Raw genomic sequence first — 16,438 nt, forward strand, 5'->3', positions numbered from 1 at the left:
ACTCAATATGCATGTTCCAAATTATTATTATGCACAACAGTTTTCAACCTTTTCATTTTTCTAAATAACCAAATAATGTCATTTGTGAAATTATAAGCATTAGCAGGTTATTACAAACTGAAATCAAACAGTTTTCAAGTCAAAACTTTATTGTAGGGATGTTACATTTGCACATAGGACCCCTTGTTGGAAAGGAGCATCTGAACTCTCTGGTTTTGGATGGTATCTGCTTCTGTTGTTTTGCATGAGGACAGAATACACTCCCAGAGCTGTTGCTTAGATGTGAACCGTCTCCCGCCATCATAGACACTCCTTTTGATGATGCTCCAGAGGTTCTCAACGTGGTTGAGGTCAGGGGTGCATGGGGGCCACACCATAAGTTTGTCCCCTTTTATGCCCATAGCAGCCAGAGATGCAAATGTGTTTTTTGCAGCATGAGACGGTGCATTATCATGCATGAAAATGATCTTGCTGTGGAATGCATGGTTCTTCTTCTTGAACCATGGCAGGAAGTGCTGTTTGAGGAACTCTACATACATTATGGAGGTCATCTTTACCCCTTCAGGGATCCTAAAGGGGCTGACAATCTCTCTCCTCATGATTCCAGCCCAAAACACCACCTCCTCCTTGTTGGCGCGTGGCCTTGTTTGCATGGGGTGTCCATCAACTAGCCATCCTTCACTCCATCCATCTGGACCATCGAGCGTTGCAGCTATAATTGCCTGTTGGAAAGAGTCCTCAATTTTCCCTTATCAACACGCACACGTGTGTGCTCTGAATCAGCTTCATCATTCTTGGTTGTGCAATGATCACGATGAAGTGTCTTGGCAATGTTGATTGTAGTCATGCCTTACGGGCAAGCCATATATGTACTAGCCATATACAGGCATGCTTTCAACTCGCTCATGTATTGGCTCCTTGCGTCCCGTCTGCTCAAACATGAATTGACATTTAACAACCATTGATTTAAAAATGCATAACTCACATGCCAGTGATTAGCATGTGACTCCGGCAGGCTAATCATTAGCAGCAACTAAAGGGAAGGGTTCAGAGGTGACCACAGTCATGAGGGCTCACTAAGACATTCCTTTCCAGTCAAGTCATTGTCACAACTAGAGTGATGCCATGACACAGCTGGATGATAGCATCAACATCTCAGATTACCAGAAGTCTCAAAGCCCTGAGCCCCACACCTTCACAAGGGGAATATTAACTGAAGGCTTGATTAAATAGGTGAGTCTTAAGTCCAAGTTTAAAGATTGGAACTGTGTCAGAATCTCGGATTGGAGCTGGAAGGCTATTCTATAACTGAGGGGCTTTAAAGGAGAAAGCTCTGCCTCCGGCTGTAGTCTTACTAATTTTTGGAACTAGGAGAAATCCAGCATTTTGGGAGTGCAAAGGGCGAGATGGTTTGTAGTAAGCAATGGGTTCCCTCAGATATCGTGGAGCAATACCATTTAATGCCTTATAGGTCAACAGAAGAATTTAAAATTCAATTCGATATTTAATCGGAAGCCAGTGTAATGGTGCGAGAGTGGGACTAATATGATCACATTTTATAGCCTTAGTTAGGACTCTAGCTGCAGCATTTTGTACAAGTTGTAGTTTCTTTATGGACTGTTTAGAGCAGGGGAGCCCACAAGTTTTCAGCTTACGAGCTACTTATAAGATGACCAAGTCAGAAAGATCTACCTATAAATTTTTTAGGGGCGTGTCGATCGTTGCCGGGGGTTGCGTCTGTCAAACCCTAGACATCAGATTGGCTACCATGTATGTCAATCAAAATACAACCGTCAGTGCAGATGGACGATAGCCTGGCATTCATCCACTACTTTTTAATGTCATGCGATCTACCCACACTTCCTTCGCGATCGACCCACACTTCCTTCGCAATTGACCGGTCGACCGCAATCGACGTAATGGGCAGCCCTGGTTTAGAGCATCCAATTAGAAGACCATTACAGTAGTCCTGTAACGTCGGAAGGCAGGCACAACGAGGCAAGTGCATTGCACAAACAAAGATTTATTTTTACACTTAACACATGTAACAAGCAGCGCGATCAGCGCACAGTGAAGTTCAAAACACAACTGACATGGGCTTATGACAAAGACGAGCACAAGACATTGCGCAAACGCACATTAAATAGACAAACTACACAATCCCCAGTGATCACGAGACGAGCCACAGGTGAGACCGACAAACACGCACACACCCACGGAAATACATACATGGTTATAACCCGATGCAGACAACTTGAACACGGACAGAGCCCCCCTCCAGGGACCCACTACTCCCGGAGCGTCCAGTCTATCTGGAAGGCCCCGAACCTACATGGACGGGCAGATTCGGAGCTGCCAGAACCACCGGTTGTCCTCCCTGAAGGTGGGCCTGCCGCTAGGAAGACCGGGGAAAACACGTTAGACACAGGCACGTTCCCAAACACACACACAGGAACATGAAACACAAAAGGCACGAGAGGAAAAAGGGGATTAGTGAGAAACACAGGGATAGACACACACACAGGCACAGGCACAAACAAAAACAATCGCCCCGCTTGCAGGAGAGTGACCAATGGAGAGAACCCCCTCAGGGCCACAGGCGACAGTGTCCAACCCGTCCTCAGGGCAGACCCTCCCCCGCGTGCAGCACCGCTAGGTGCTCCAGGGGATCGCACGCCAGCTGTCCTCGTGGTGGTCATGGTCGCCGTTCCGCTGGGCGCAACCGGAGAGCTTGCCTGCCGGCTTGCACTAGGCGCTTCTCGGGGCGCCTCCGGGGGAAACCAGAACCTCCCTGGCGAATCTCTCGCAGGAACGCTCCCCTGTCACCTCTCCTGGGGTCGTGCCAAGGTGTCCTCCAAGGTCTCCGTGCGCTCCTCCTCCACTGAGGCAGTTGAGCCCTGCGACATTGCCTCCTCTGAGGGGTAACACCGCGAGCAGTCCATGCCGCTCCCTTCAGAGGGGGAGAGAGGAACGTCCTCGGATCCAGACCCCTTCCTCGACCTCACAGTCACCTCTGAGCACTCTGACGGAGGGGGCTGACTTCATTCTCCTCTTCGCCGCCATACTCGGCAGGGGCTGAACACTCTGACAGAGGGGGGCTGACATCGTCTTCATCCTCACCGTAGTACACGATGGGGGCGGTACACTCCAATAGAGGGGGGCTGATTTCCTCCTCCTCCCCGCGGTACTCGGCGGGGTCCACACACACCGACGGTGAAGGGCTGCCGTCGTCTTCCTCCTCACCGTAGTACTCAGTGGGGGCTGAGTACATGGACGGTGGAGGGCTGATGTTGCCCTCTCCCTCTCCGTAGTATTCAGTGGGAGGGAAGTACAGGGATGGGGCATAACTGGCTCCACTGTCCGTCTCTTCCTCTCCCGACTCATCACTCCCGAACTTGAATTTGGGAGGGGTTGCACCCACCATTCCCACATATAACACCAGCGGGTCCTCCGTGCCATCCTCTAATTGTGCCGGGGGGGGACTCTCTTCACAGTGCGCAGAGACTTTCTCTCCACGCAGCCTGGAAGAAGACATCTACAAAGGTAGGGGTCCGGAGCTGTTCCTTGACAAGTCCAATCTTGATGAGACAAAAGCATGGACCAGCTTCTCTGCACCAGCTAATGAAAGTAATTGTCTCAGCTTGGCAATATTACATAAATAGAAAAAGGCAGCCTTAGTGACATTGCATATGTGTGTGTCAAATAAAAGATCTGAATCAATAGTGATACCTAAGCTTTCTGCGGTAGATGTCGGTGTTACTGAAAAACCATCTAGGTTAAGGAGAATAGTGCTTGACCTCTTATGCCAATGAGTGTCTCCAGCCTGTTTAGTAGAATATTATTATCAATGGTGTCAAAAGCAACACTGAGGTCTAGCAGTATGAGAAAAGAAACGTGTCCTTTATCAGAGGATATTAAGAGATTGTTCAGTACTTTAGTCAGTGTCGTTTCAGTGCTGTGATGGGGTCTAAATCCAGACTGAAATAACTCTGACATGTTCTGCCTGTAAGAAGGAAGAGAGTTGCGAAGAAACTACTTTCTCTAAAATTTTGGATATGAATGACAGATTAGAGATTGGACAGTTCCTACAGTTGGACATAATTAGATTAATTAAAAAAGGTTTTTAAACTTGATGAATGCCAGTTTTAATGAACTGGGAATGTAGCCCAGGCTCAGAGAATAGTTCATTATGGTAAGCAAAGGTTCTACATTGCTGTGCAGTAATTCTTTAAGTAGATGGGTTGGTACGGCATCTAGTATGCATGTGAAGGGCTTAGCAGATTCTACCAATAGAACCGACGCTACAGTATGTAGCCTTTTTGAATTACTGTATGTGTACGTAGTTTTTATATATTAAAATAGTTGTTTTTCCCTTTTCCCACTGCTGTTTGTCACGATCCTTTAATCTGGCTCCTCATCGAAAACACATCCTGGTTAGTGGCCCCTGTCACGTTGTGGGGAGGCCCCCTGTCGGTCGCCCCCGGTTACAGCAGCAGCTGTCCTGTTTTGGTCACGTGATGTTCGTCCCTCAGGTGGGCGGGACCCGTGATCCATCTCACCTGAGGGTCGTTTGTTCGTCTATATATGTCTTGTCTTTGTACCAGTTGACTGCTGGTTATTATTTCCTTAATCTGGATCTATGTCACGGGTTTTTGGTTTGCGCACTTTCAATTAAACCATCCTCTTTCCCTGAGACTTGGCATGATCGCTTCCTTTTTAGTTGCTCACCCTACCCGTCACAGAATAACCAGCCACCCTTCGGAAGCCGCCAGTCTCCTTTACTTTCTTCTTCGTTCGTGGTCATGTCTCGTGGTGAGTGTTTGTCTACGTGCTGTGTGTTTGTCGTGTATTGTCTGAGAGTGTGTTAGGTCTGTCCCCACTCGTCCCGCCGTGTTTAAATGTTGTTTGTGTAAGACCCGTAAGTTACACGGCGGTGACTAGAGCTGGGGACCAGTAGACTCCGCTCTCACCCAGCAAAACTACCGGTACCTTACATTACTCTCGTCCGTTGATCGTTATCGTCTGTGTATGTGTGTGTGTACTTTGTTTTGTTTAAATAACGACACGGACTAGAGCGAGTGTGTGAGTGTGCCGTTGTGTGTGTGTCTCACTGGTGGTGTTCGTGTGTGTGTGTGGACGGGTCCACCGGTGCGTGCTGCACGCTAGATCGCGGGAGACGCGAGAGTCTCTCTGCTCTTTTCGCCTCGCTCACCTGATATCCCATGGTGACGGGGGTGAGCAACTGCAAGCCAGAGAGACACGTCGCTGTGGGCGTGACGCGCAAGCCGCTCGTGGATAGCTCTCTCTCTCCAAAGATCTTCGGATCCCATTGCGAAAATGGTGAGAGAGAGAGAGCTGGAGTAGGCGCGTCACGCTCTACAGAGCGCGCGCATCGGTGGGTCCTGTCCGTTTGTTGTTTTCTGTCTTTGCGTGTTCGTTTTGTCCTAGCGTGTAGCGTGATTTGTTTTGTGTAATTCCTCACTTGCACCCCTCTTTACTGTGTGTGGGGAGGGGCCCATTTGAGGTCCCGTGCCACTGGGTGTGGCACGGAGGGCGTCTTAGGCGCGTAATTGTTATATGTTGTGTTTGTGTTTTTGCTTTGTTATTCCCCGGAGGGCCCCCCCCAAATATGTTTTTGGGGGGGGAGCTATGGGGTTCCTGAGCCAGGAAGATAGCTCAGAAGGCGCTGCTCTGTCAGGAGACCTGACCTTTGGGAGGGACCCCTGAGCAGGTAGGAGCCCCTGTACCCCTTTGTGTAGGCAGAGGATGCCTGCGGTGTATGGACAGGGTGTCTCCTCATGCCAAGAAGGGGTCCCCTCCCCCCTGGGTAAAAGGGGGTTCAAAGGTCAGGGCAGATTGCGTTTTGTGTTGTGTGTTGTCTGTGTGCGTGTGATGTGTTGCAGGTTGCTCCTGGTGGTGGACTGCCGTCATCTTGTTGACGGCCCAGTCGGTCCAGGGTCCCGCCCAGGAGGCGAGCTAACCTGTGTGCTCCGGGTCCCTGCCTTGTCTGCGTCCTGTGACGAGGAGCATTTGTGTGTTTTGTGTTTTAGCTCTAGGACGGCAGGGAACGGGTCCCTGTCTTGTCCCCGCCCTCCCGCCCTCCCGCCCCTTTTTTGTGTTTTGTGTGCTGCCGCTGTAGGCCGCACATCCGGAGGGGAGTGCGGCTTTGGTGGGGGGGTCTGTCACGTTGTGGGGGTGCCCCTTGCCGGTCGCCCCCAGTTACAGCGGCAGCTGTCCTGTTTTGGTCACGTGATTTTCGTCCCTCAGGTGGGCGGGACCCGTGATCCGTCTCACCTGAGGGTCGTTTGTTCGTCTATATATGTCTTGTCTTGTATATAAGCCAGTTGTATATAAGCCAGTCTTGTATATAAGCCAGTTGACTGCTGGTTATTATTTCCTTAATCTGGATCTATGTCACGGGTTTTTGGTTTGCGCACTTTCAATTAAACCATCCTCTTTCCCTGAGACTTGGCGTGATCGCTTCCTTTTTAGTTGCTCACCCTAGCCGTCACAGCCCCCAGGTAATTTGAGTTTGAGACCCCTGCGCTAGAAAATCTTGAACAAATCCAAGACCCATATACATCAGACATGGTTTGTGGTGAATAATAACTAATGTCTATTTCTGTTTTCTTGTTTGTCTCAAGCAGAAACAAAGCATCATGGGAATGAGGACACAGAGCATGTGGGTAGAATATGTTTGTGTATGTCTTAAAGACTTCACATAATATTTCTAGATGTTTTATAATAAGTGCATTGCTTTGTTTTCCATGTACACAGTACTTAAAACATTGTGAAGTTTTCATTCCTGAATTGACTGAAAGGAGTTCAGAGGTCAAGAACAGAAATTCATACAGGTACTCTGCCTGCTTCTGTTATTGTGCTCTTCAACAAAGAGAAAAGAAAATTACTGTAACATTTTTATTGTCTTCTTTAGGTTCATGTGCCCTCATGCTGGTCAGTTCCAGTGTAAACTGACCAATCTTGTGTTTAAGCTGGAAGGGAAGGGGGAGGTGATGTATAGACTCGTTTCCTGGGATATCCATCTCTTGGACGGCTTAACTCGTATGCAGCCAATAGGACCCCTGTATGATATTGACAGCATCTCAGGTTCAATCAGTCAACTACATCTCCCACACTGTGAGATTATGCATGGTATGGTATGGTAATTTTTTTAACTGTCACAAAAAAGTGCAAGTGTTTTTTTAATTATTATTTTTAAATGTACATTCTGCTCATGGTGGTGGGGGTGGGGAATAATTGTGCTCTGTATGTCTATCCCCTATGCAAGTGATGGTGCCATCATGATATGGTACACTTTCTATAGAGAGTTATTTAACAACTTAAACTGTAATTATATTACATATCTAGTTGAAAGTGAGCATTCGAATATTTACAAAAATCAACAAATATAAATTTTTCCTACTTCGTCTGTAAAACATTTAGTTCTTTGCAGAGGTGGGGACTCGAGTCACATGACTTGGACTCGAGTCAGACTCGAGTCATTAATATTAAGACTTTTGACTTGACTTGAAAAAATATTCAGAGACTTAGACTTGACTTGGACTTTTACACCAATAACTTGGGACTTGAATTGGACTTGAACCTGTTTAATTGTAAAGACTTGATTTTTTTTTACTCTAAATCTAAAACGCATATTAATATTTATAAAGTGTGCCCCATTAATTTCATTTCCGTCCTTCTGACGCAGACCGGCGTTACACCAGATTCTGTGACCGTCCAGTTTTGTGACCACAGGAGGCGCTATTTCACAGTTTCTGTTCAGAGGCACAAACGCTTTACGAATGCTACGTAAACTACGCTGATGCACTTTCTTTACTCGTTTTGTTGGTATCCACGAGCCAATATATGACCAATTCTGACAGCAGCCATCAGAATATGTGACCCCACTGAATCTCCAGGTAACAATAGTAGCCTACACCGTGACCCCACAATAACAGAAAACAATGAAAAAATAACCCTAACCTTTTATTAGTCTATATTTAAACATTTTATCCAAATGTTTAGAATAACCATTCGTAATGACAGCATCTTGCTTACGATGAAGCTTGCTATTTTCTTGTAAAATGAAAACGAAACATTCTTGTTTAAGTACATTTATGTAATTAAGAGAAGATAAAATGTAAATGATCTGTCATATTTTGACACCAACAAAACGAGTAAAGATACGCATCAGCGTAGCATTCGTAAAGCGTTGGTGCCTGTAAAAAAGAAAAAGACTCGAAAGGACTTGAAATTCCAAGTTTCAGACTTGGGACTTGACTTGACGGTTGCCTGTCTTGACTCGAGACTTGACTTGAGTTGGCTGTCTTTGCTTGAGACTTGACTCGGGACTTGAGGATAAAGACTTGGACTTACTTGAGACTTGCAAAACACTGACTTGGTCCCACCTCTGGTTCTTTGTGATACGTGAAAACATTGGAAACTGAATATTTTCAGCCACAATCGCAGAAAGAGCCAAAAATAGAAACAACCAAAAATTGACAGAACATCTTTTTGTTAAAACAGTTTGTTTCCTTTGCTCTTCTGCCTCAGTCAGTGTGGAATGCGTAAAAACAGTAAATGCAAATTACAGCAAAAAACACAGAATCAAAAAAAGCAAGGTAGCACATCACTGCCCTGATAGCTCGTCATCGACACCTGCAGCCACAGCTTCTGAGAAGACCGTTCAAAAGTAGAACTAATACAGTTTTTTTTTCTGTTGTTGAAGCCATTATATTTTAAAGGCTAACAGTATACTGAGCCACTCTGCACACAGCAGACAGTATTTTCGATACATGTTTTCCTGTAAAAGATAAAGGCAAATAAACAAAAACCCACAACCTCTTCAGTTTAGGTTGTCTCAATCCGGTCTGTCTTCACCATTTGCTTTCTCCAGGAATTAGCCTACCATTTTTGGTGCATCAATAATTCTGGTTAAATGCATTAGCTCACATTCTCAAATCAATGTTTTTCTTGGATTTCTGATTGGTTGCCACCTTCATGATTTGCCATCATAATGTCTCTCCTGCTTGTTCATGTGTTGCAGAGGAACGTAAGGATCAAATGGCTGTGGCACATTTTACTGAAGACAATGTAGAGGTCATACAGCCACTTCAAGTGACAAACACACACGTGATCATAGACGTCCAAGGATTCTCCCTCTTTGGTCTTTTATTCAATAAAATATTTGGTTCCTCTCCCATCAATGGTCAAGTGCTACTGTTCTACAAAGAAATGACTGACAGGAAAAGAAGAAAAAAGCTGCACATGCACTTGCTGCCAGGGAATGTACCAGTTGATGAGGTAATTTGACCACTGAATTCATACCACTTTCATATTTAATGATACAAAAGTGATTGCATATCAGCATTTTGTTTTGGATGATTGGCTTCAGTTTCTGTAAAGTAGTCTTTCAAAAAAAAGCACAGATAAATCTCAGTAATAAATAAAGTCTCAATACCAGTACTCTTGTCCTAAAGGTGATGAATCGGCATATCAACTTCAGAAACATTCCAACCAGCTCCAAGTGCCAGCTGATCCCTGGTAGAAAATACAGACCATTCTGTAAACATACATTTCAGCCTGAGGTACTTTAAAGCTTACTCTATTATGGTAAAATAGTTAATATTAAAATATCAGCCATCTGTAGTAAAATTGCCCTGTGTTGGCACCTTTTAGAATCACTTTATTCAAGTCACATTTTACTTCTTTAGGACGAAACATTTGACCGTGACTATGGTCCCAATTATCATCCCACATTTGAGGTGTTCCTTGATGCTGTGGATGAAGAAATCACAATAGGTCTTTTGGATAAAGGCGGCAAGCAAGTGTGGGTACCACGTCTGATACTTCTAACAGGTAACTGAATGCAGTCAATGGAAGGGAGTTCAGAAAAGCTGTGAAAAAATAGAGCTAGCTAGTTTACAGTTTTCCAAATAAGTTGTAATAAGATACTATATGGCAGGGGTGTCAAACTCATTTTCACCGCGGGCCACATCAGCATAATCGTTACCCACGGAGTGCCATATGTAACTTCAGGGTTGCCAACTTTTCAAGTTCGCTTGGAGTGAGATTTGAACCTGGAGGATGTGGCGAACGTAAATTGTTACCGAGGCGGAGTAAAATGGACACAAATTTGGTTGGCGCCAGAGCGAACTAGTAACTCATTGAATCATAGATATGGATCAGAGGTAAATAAACTAGATATTTTTTTCGGCGTGAGAAATCTGAAGTGTGGCGTGAGAGTGTGTGAAGACGGTCAAATGCGTGTGTCTCACGCTCAATGCGTGAGAGTTGGCAACCCTGTAACTTATAAATGTACCTACTCCTTAATGTTAAATACCTCTGAATTTATTACTTATTCAAGTTACAAATATTACAGATATATTTGCGTAAATGTAAAAAAAATGTTTGCTTGTTGCTCTGTTATTATAACATAAATCCTTTAAATTTATTAGGTTATGAAACCCACATTACTCCATCAATCAACGATCAAACTATCCAAGTGAATTTAAAAAATTGTTTAAATATATCACATTTACTTTGTTCAAAACTTTAAATATCAAATAACGCTCCTTCTGAAAAAGACTGAATTGCGGCGATTTCTTCAGCCAAAACTAAGCTACCTTTTACTGCCGCTTTGTTTGTGATGTTTGTGAACACATTGTTGTGATCGCACTTTGCTTTTTAATTCTTTGACAATTAGTCATTTTTTCTTGATGGCTAATTTTGGCATATTTAGCTCCGTGTTTGGTCACAAAATGCCAATGTATATTATACTCTTTGACATCCGTCACAGCTTCATACCCGGTTTTCTCCTTGAAGCGCAAACATCGCTTTCCCATCTTTCTTAAAACGCCCTTCTGTCTGCATCGATGTTTCTCTTCATGATCATTTTGGGATCATTATTTGTATTTCTCAATTACACTTATTGGGAAAATCTCATCGATATGGAAACACCGCAGTGTCGAGATGCCGTCACTTTGCGGGTAACATAATTGTGGGAAAGGTAGTTTTTGCTCACTTTTACTTATTTTATTTTTTGACAATTTGGCTTTTTAAGCGCTCGCGGGCCACATAAAATTACGCCACATTTGGCCCGCGGTGTCACGTTGAGGACCCCGGCCCCTCCCTTTTGGGCGTGTGTATACGTTGTCCACGTGCTTTGTCTGCTGGCTACGCAACCCAGCCGAAGAAGAAGGAGGAGTCCAGAGGCGGGCTCATTTCCCGAGCGCTCCCCAGCCAGCGACATGGACTGTTCCCGGGGTGGCAGCTCGGGGCAGCCCATGAGCTGAAGCCGTGGCAGTGAGGAGGAGATGGAAGCGGAGGAAGCCACTGCCACTGCCAGGTCCGAAGGGAGATCCTCGGGCGAGGAGGGTTTCCCGTACGGCCCACCAAGGGGTGGGGCCAATTGCGCTGCACCTGGCGCGTCCGCCAGCCGCGCTGCGCCCGGTGGAGGGTTTGCAGCAAGGGCAGGAGGAGCACCGCCCATCGCAGCGCCTGCAGCACCAGTGGCTCCCGATCTCTTTCCCCTCATCGCTCTCCTCCTGGCGCGCAGCCTGGCGCCTGTTTCGTGTGTGTGCCTGTGTTCGAAAGTCTACCTGTATGTGTACCTAACCCCCTCTTCCCATTTGTGTCTATGTGTGTAAGCGTGCCTGTTTGTGTGTTTGTGACCGTGCCGTTGTCTAACGTCTTTTCCCCTGTGTTCCCAGGGAGGGTGTTCTAGGCGGTCCGTGGCGGACGCTTCACCGAGGGCGGTCACCTCCCAGACGCAGGACTGAGCGCGTCGGATCCGCCCATCGTCGTGGGTTCAGGGCACTCGGTCCTGTTGGCACCCCGGGACGGGTAGTGCCCTTGGAGGGGGCGTCTGTCACGTTGAGGACCCCGGCCCCTCCCTTTTGGGCGTGTGTATACGTTGTCCACGTGCTTTGTCTGCGTCTGTGGAACTCCGGTGGTGAGGGCTATGTCGCATGATAATCTGTCTCACCTGTGAATCGTCTCGTAATCATGTGGGGCTAATGTGGTCTGTCTATTTAATGTGCGCTCACGCAGTGTCCGGTGCTCGTCGTTGTCTACAGTCTATACGTTGTGTGCGTTGTGTTGCTGTTTCTCGTGCGCTATTGCGCAATATCTGTCTAAAATAAAAGTGACGTCTGTCGCCACAAGAGGGATCCGTGTCTCGTCCTTCACCCCGACCCCATCGTCACACGCGGGCCTTGAGTTTGACACCTGTGCTATATGGCATGAGAATTTGTCATGAAAATTGTGTGGTTACAGTTTGTCAGTAAATGCTTAAAATATTGTACGATCCAAAAAAAGAACACTTCCTGAGAAGTGAAAAAAGATCTTTTATTTAAGGAAATAATTTAAGAACGTATACATATTTATAGAAATGCATGTCCTTAGGTGTTTTGGTTTGTAAGAGAATATGGTGCTGGAATTATTATTCTCAGGCAAGAAAAGAAGAGACTTGAAGCACAAAGAGGACAAAGAGCCTTCAGTGTGTTTGACTGAACATGTTATTTTGTGTGTCTTCTACTTTCTGCCTAATTTAACACCCTTTTACTCTCATGTGAGCCCAGATCAGTGTGAACCAGCTCAGACCATTAGAGACCAGAGTGACACAAGACAAACAACCACAGCCCAGAGTAACCCACACCAGACCATCACAGCTCAGATTGACCCAGGCCAGACCACCACAGCTCAAAGTGATCTAGACCAGATCATCACAGCTCAGTCTGGAGGATTTGTCAATGCACCAGCTCTAACTAGCAGCATGTTTAATGCTCCAGTTAATATTACCTTTGGAGATACCTCTAGGCATAAAGGAAACTAAAATGTGAAGGTATGAAACCTAAAACATAATGTGCATAAGAGTAGGTTTCCTTTTATCTTTCTATAAAAATGTTTAGTTATATACAGATAAAGAATTTTTTACACTGCCTTGGCCCCTCTCACCACCCCAAATTGTCCTCAGGTGTTGCTGTATCTCTGTGGCCCTGGACTACTATTACCGACCATCAAGAAGTTTAGGACTGAATAAGAACACATAGAGAACACGTGTATATAAATACACACAAAGATGATAATTATTTATCATTCCCAATTTTTCTTTGTTTATATATATCTCTAATTGTTATGGTGACTGGCGTTTGCCAGAGGAGGATGGGTTCCCCCCTGAGTCTTGGTAGAAGGCCTAAAACTAAAGGAACCAGCTCAGGAAATCCAACCCCACGGGCCAAGAAGCCCAGTCATTTCATTGTCAACGGCACGTGTACCGGCAACTCTGCAACAAAAAGTAAACTGAGTCTCAGAGGCCTGCAAATGGTTAGACCAAGAACTGAACGCTCTCGAGTCATCAAGGCGGTTTGATGAAGAGTGGACACGCCAAAGTCAAACAGGCATTTCCCATCTTACATAACCAGTTGGTTTTGATAGTAACTCCACTGTTTGTATATTAAATTATGTCAGTTAACTCATCTTATATGGAGAGAGAGCAGCTGTTATGAAAATCTGTGCTTTATATCATATGTCCTATCTAGGGCTACTGTGTACTGTGTGTCCTACCGGAGCAGTAGCTGTAGGTACGATCATTTTATAGGCTATATTAGCTTATCAGAATGTGCTTCCTGCATTAATACTGTAGGTAGGATCATTTTAGTCTATATTAGCTTATCAAACCATGTTTCCAGCTTTAATATTGTAGGTAGGATCGTTTTAAAGACTCCAGCAAGAGTGGAACACTGTGCTTAAGGAATGTTTTATAAACCTACTGTGAAAGGGAATTTTTGATTTACTGTCTGTGACCCTCAGTCAGAGCACTCTGACATTAAGTTCACTCCCTTATCTGTGTGTCTGCTCCTCAGTTAGAACCTCTCTGTCTCTCTCTGTCTGTCTCTCCCTGTACGTTTTCACATCCCTTAGATCCAGTCTATTGTATCTCCTCTCCTGATAAGGAGAACACCAATCATACATATGTTTTATTATTCTTACACAATTGTGTTGACACATCTTCTTTATTCTGTATTTTACTACGTATATGTATTATCATTAAAATGTAGAACTCTTTCCTGACACCCGTGTGTTGTGAATCTGTTCTCCTGGTACCAACTATGGAACTCTGAGGGCTGAACAAATTTATAATTTATATGTGGATGGTTTTGATCTACGTTTAGAAACGATTTCAGTAACTTTAACATACTGTAAGTGATTAACAGTTTAAAACTCAAATTAAACTCATTGTAAATAAGCCTATTAAGCATACAGACATCAGAATTTGTTTTAAGAAAGTATTTAGTTACAATATTCTGAAATGGTCAGACAACAACAAGGAAGTAAATAATGCACATTTTTCAATAAATAAAAAAGCACATTGTACATCCTGCAGGTGTGACACGGGAACAAATGCGGCCGAAGGCGAGGGTTGCACTGAATGGTCTTTATTTTCCGTTCTTTAACAGAAAATGTGCAAACAGAAATAACTGAAGGCACGGTAACATCCAGACGACCACAAAGACAGGGAGGTCCAGGCTCGAGCTCCAACGGGGCAATGTGCAGCACTGGACCGAACGACCTGCGGGGTTTAAAAAGGTGCACAACACAATTAAGGACAGGTGCTAATAATGTGGTGACTGGGACCGAATGGTTTGGTGCTCGGGGGCGTGTGTTGTGAGGTAGTACGAGCTGTGACATCCCCACTTATTTTATTACGTCTACACCACTGCTGGTTAATTGCATTTGGGAATGTTTTACCATTGTTGCACGCTGCTGTACACGTGACTATACGTTATCCCATTTCCCCCATATTTAAAATCATTCTGATTGTTTGCTGTGCGAGTCTCTCAAAATTACAGATGCATCTCAATAAAATATAATATCAAAAAGTTTATTTATTTCAGTAAATCAATACAAAAGTGAAAAAAGAGGGATCTATTTCAAGTGTTTATTTCTGTTAATTTGGTGATTATGGCTTACAGCCAATGAAAACCCAAAAGTCATTATCTCAAAATTAGAATGCTATACAAGACCAACTGGAAAAAATTACTTTAGAAATGTTGGCCCACTGAAAAGTATGTACGTAAATGCACTTGGGCGAGGCTCCTTTTGCAGGAATTAATGCATCAATGTGGTGTGGCATGGAGGCGATCAGCCTGTGGCACTGCTGTTGAATTTCTTTCGCGTATTTTCGATTCTCGTTGAACGTTGAACTTCTTCCAACTGTTTGTTGGTTTCAGTGTGTTTTCTTTGTTTCATTTCCTGTGCTGTTTTTATGGAGGTCTCAGTTTTGCACTTACAAAAACCCTGCGATTCTTCCGAGAATCGCATTACACATAAAGTATGAATGGTATACATTTTAATTCCAGAACAATAAATTTTTATGTGATCTTATGTTCGCAAATGTGAAAAAAGCATCACATTGGACAAAAACTATTAGACCAAATATTTAACATTGGTGAAGCTAAAAATTACTTAAAATGGTAAAAAAAAAAAAAAAAAAAAAAAAAAAAATTAAGGATAAAGATGTTGACAAAATCTGGGGAGCCATATAAAGAGCTTGAACAATGTAGAACGTTAGACAGGCTGTGAGTAGAGTTTACACTATATTTATTTATCTTTTTCTTTTTTGAAGGGGAGCTGTTTATTTCTATAAATACTAATACACACGACTGGGTGTGAGGTGGGGATTGAGACGGCCGAAGGCAAAGGTTGCATGTTACCTGTAGTCTTTATTTAAGGTCCCAACGATAAGGTAAGTGAGCAGGTCCAGCGAAGGGAAGTCCTCCTGAAGTAATGTTTAGCACTGGACAGAGCGACCTGTGAACTTAAAAAGGTGCACAACATAACAGGACACAGGTGCTAGTAGTGAGGTGATTGGAATCTGGGGAGTGGTTTGGTGCTCGGGTGTGCTGTGTGGGTGTGTGTACGGGTGCACACGCCCTCTGGTGGCTGCCCGGCCTCCCAACCGTGACACTGGGGGGTTGTATGTTTTAGACTGTTCTCTTGTTCTGTCTTATAAAATTTGCTGTCTGTCAGATATTGCTATATATATAACATCTAAATAAATAAATAAAAACGTGAAATAAAATGATGTAGTACAACAGTGAGAATGTGCTAGTTAGCTAAATGCTACAGTTTACTTATAGTGATTCAGTAAAGTGACTCTTTTGAGGTATTTTGCGAGAACCTATTGTGGTTCCTGAATCACAAATTAATCATTTAAACATTTTAATATACAAAAATCATGCGTTCAATCTGTAAGCAAAATAAATACAGAAAAAAAATTGCAACAAGAACTAGTAATACTAAATATAACCAAGGAAAAGGAAAAGTTGCGTTTCCTGCAGTGAACAAGTAATGTGATATCTTTACAAGCTCTGTGAGTAAGAATAACCAGTGAGTGTATGAATTGTTCAGTATAATAGAAGCGGATCTAGCCACA

The 16,438-nt window shown here is 44.2% G+C and overlaps 1 protein-coding gene across 6 annotated transcripts in view; it reads left to right on the plus strand.

Annotated features, from left to right (window-relative positions):
• Nucleotides 1–14,054, plus strand: part of LOC143481628 (uncharacterized) — an 84,580-nt gene extending 70,526 nt beyond the window's left edge. For 3 of the 6 annotated variants that reach the window (XM_076979706.1, XM_076979708.1, XM_076979709.1), the window contains exons 6-13: nt 6,645–6,682; nt 6,778–6,854; nt 6,935–7,152; nt 9,047–9,303; nt 9,480–9,587; nt 9,714–9,858; nt 12,582–12,844; nt 12,977–14,054. In XM_076979706.1, coding sequence (XP_076835821.1) covers nt 6,645–6,682; nt 6,778–6,854; nt 6,935–7,152; nt 9,047–9,303; nt 9,480–9,587; nt 9,714–9,858; nt 12,582–12,835 — 1,097 coding nt within the window. In that variant the 3' untranslated portion in view covers nt 12,836–12,844; nt 12,977–14,054. Of the gene's footprint in view, nt 1–6,644; nt 6,683–6,777; nt 6,855–6,934; nt 7,153–9,046; nt 9,304–9,479; nt 9,588–9,713; nt 9,859–11,711; nt 12,845–12,976 lie in introns of those variants that run through there. The other 3 variants (XM_076979707.1, XM_076979710.1, XM_076979711.1) reach the window with 3 other exon arrangements.
• The last annotated feature ends 2,384 nt before the right edge of the window (nt 14,055–16,438 follow it).

The sequence above is a fragment of the Brachyhypopomus gauderio genome, chromosome 18 (assembly GCF_052324685.1).
Source record: "Brachyhypopomus gauderio isolate BG-103 chromosome 18, BGAUD_0.2, whole genome shotgun sequence".
Taxonomy (NCBI): domain Eukaryota; kingdom Metazoa; phylum Chordata; class Actinopteri; order Gymnotiformes; family Hypopomidae; genus Brachyhypopomus; species Brachyhypopomus gauderio.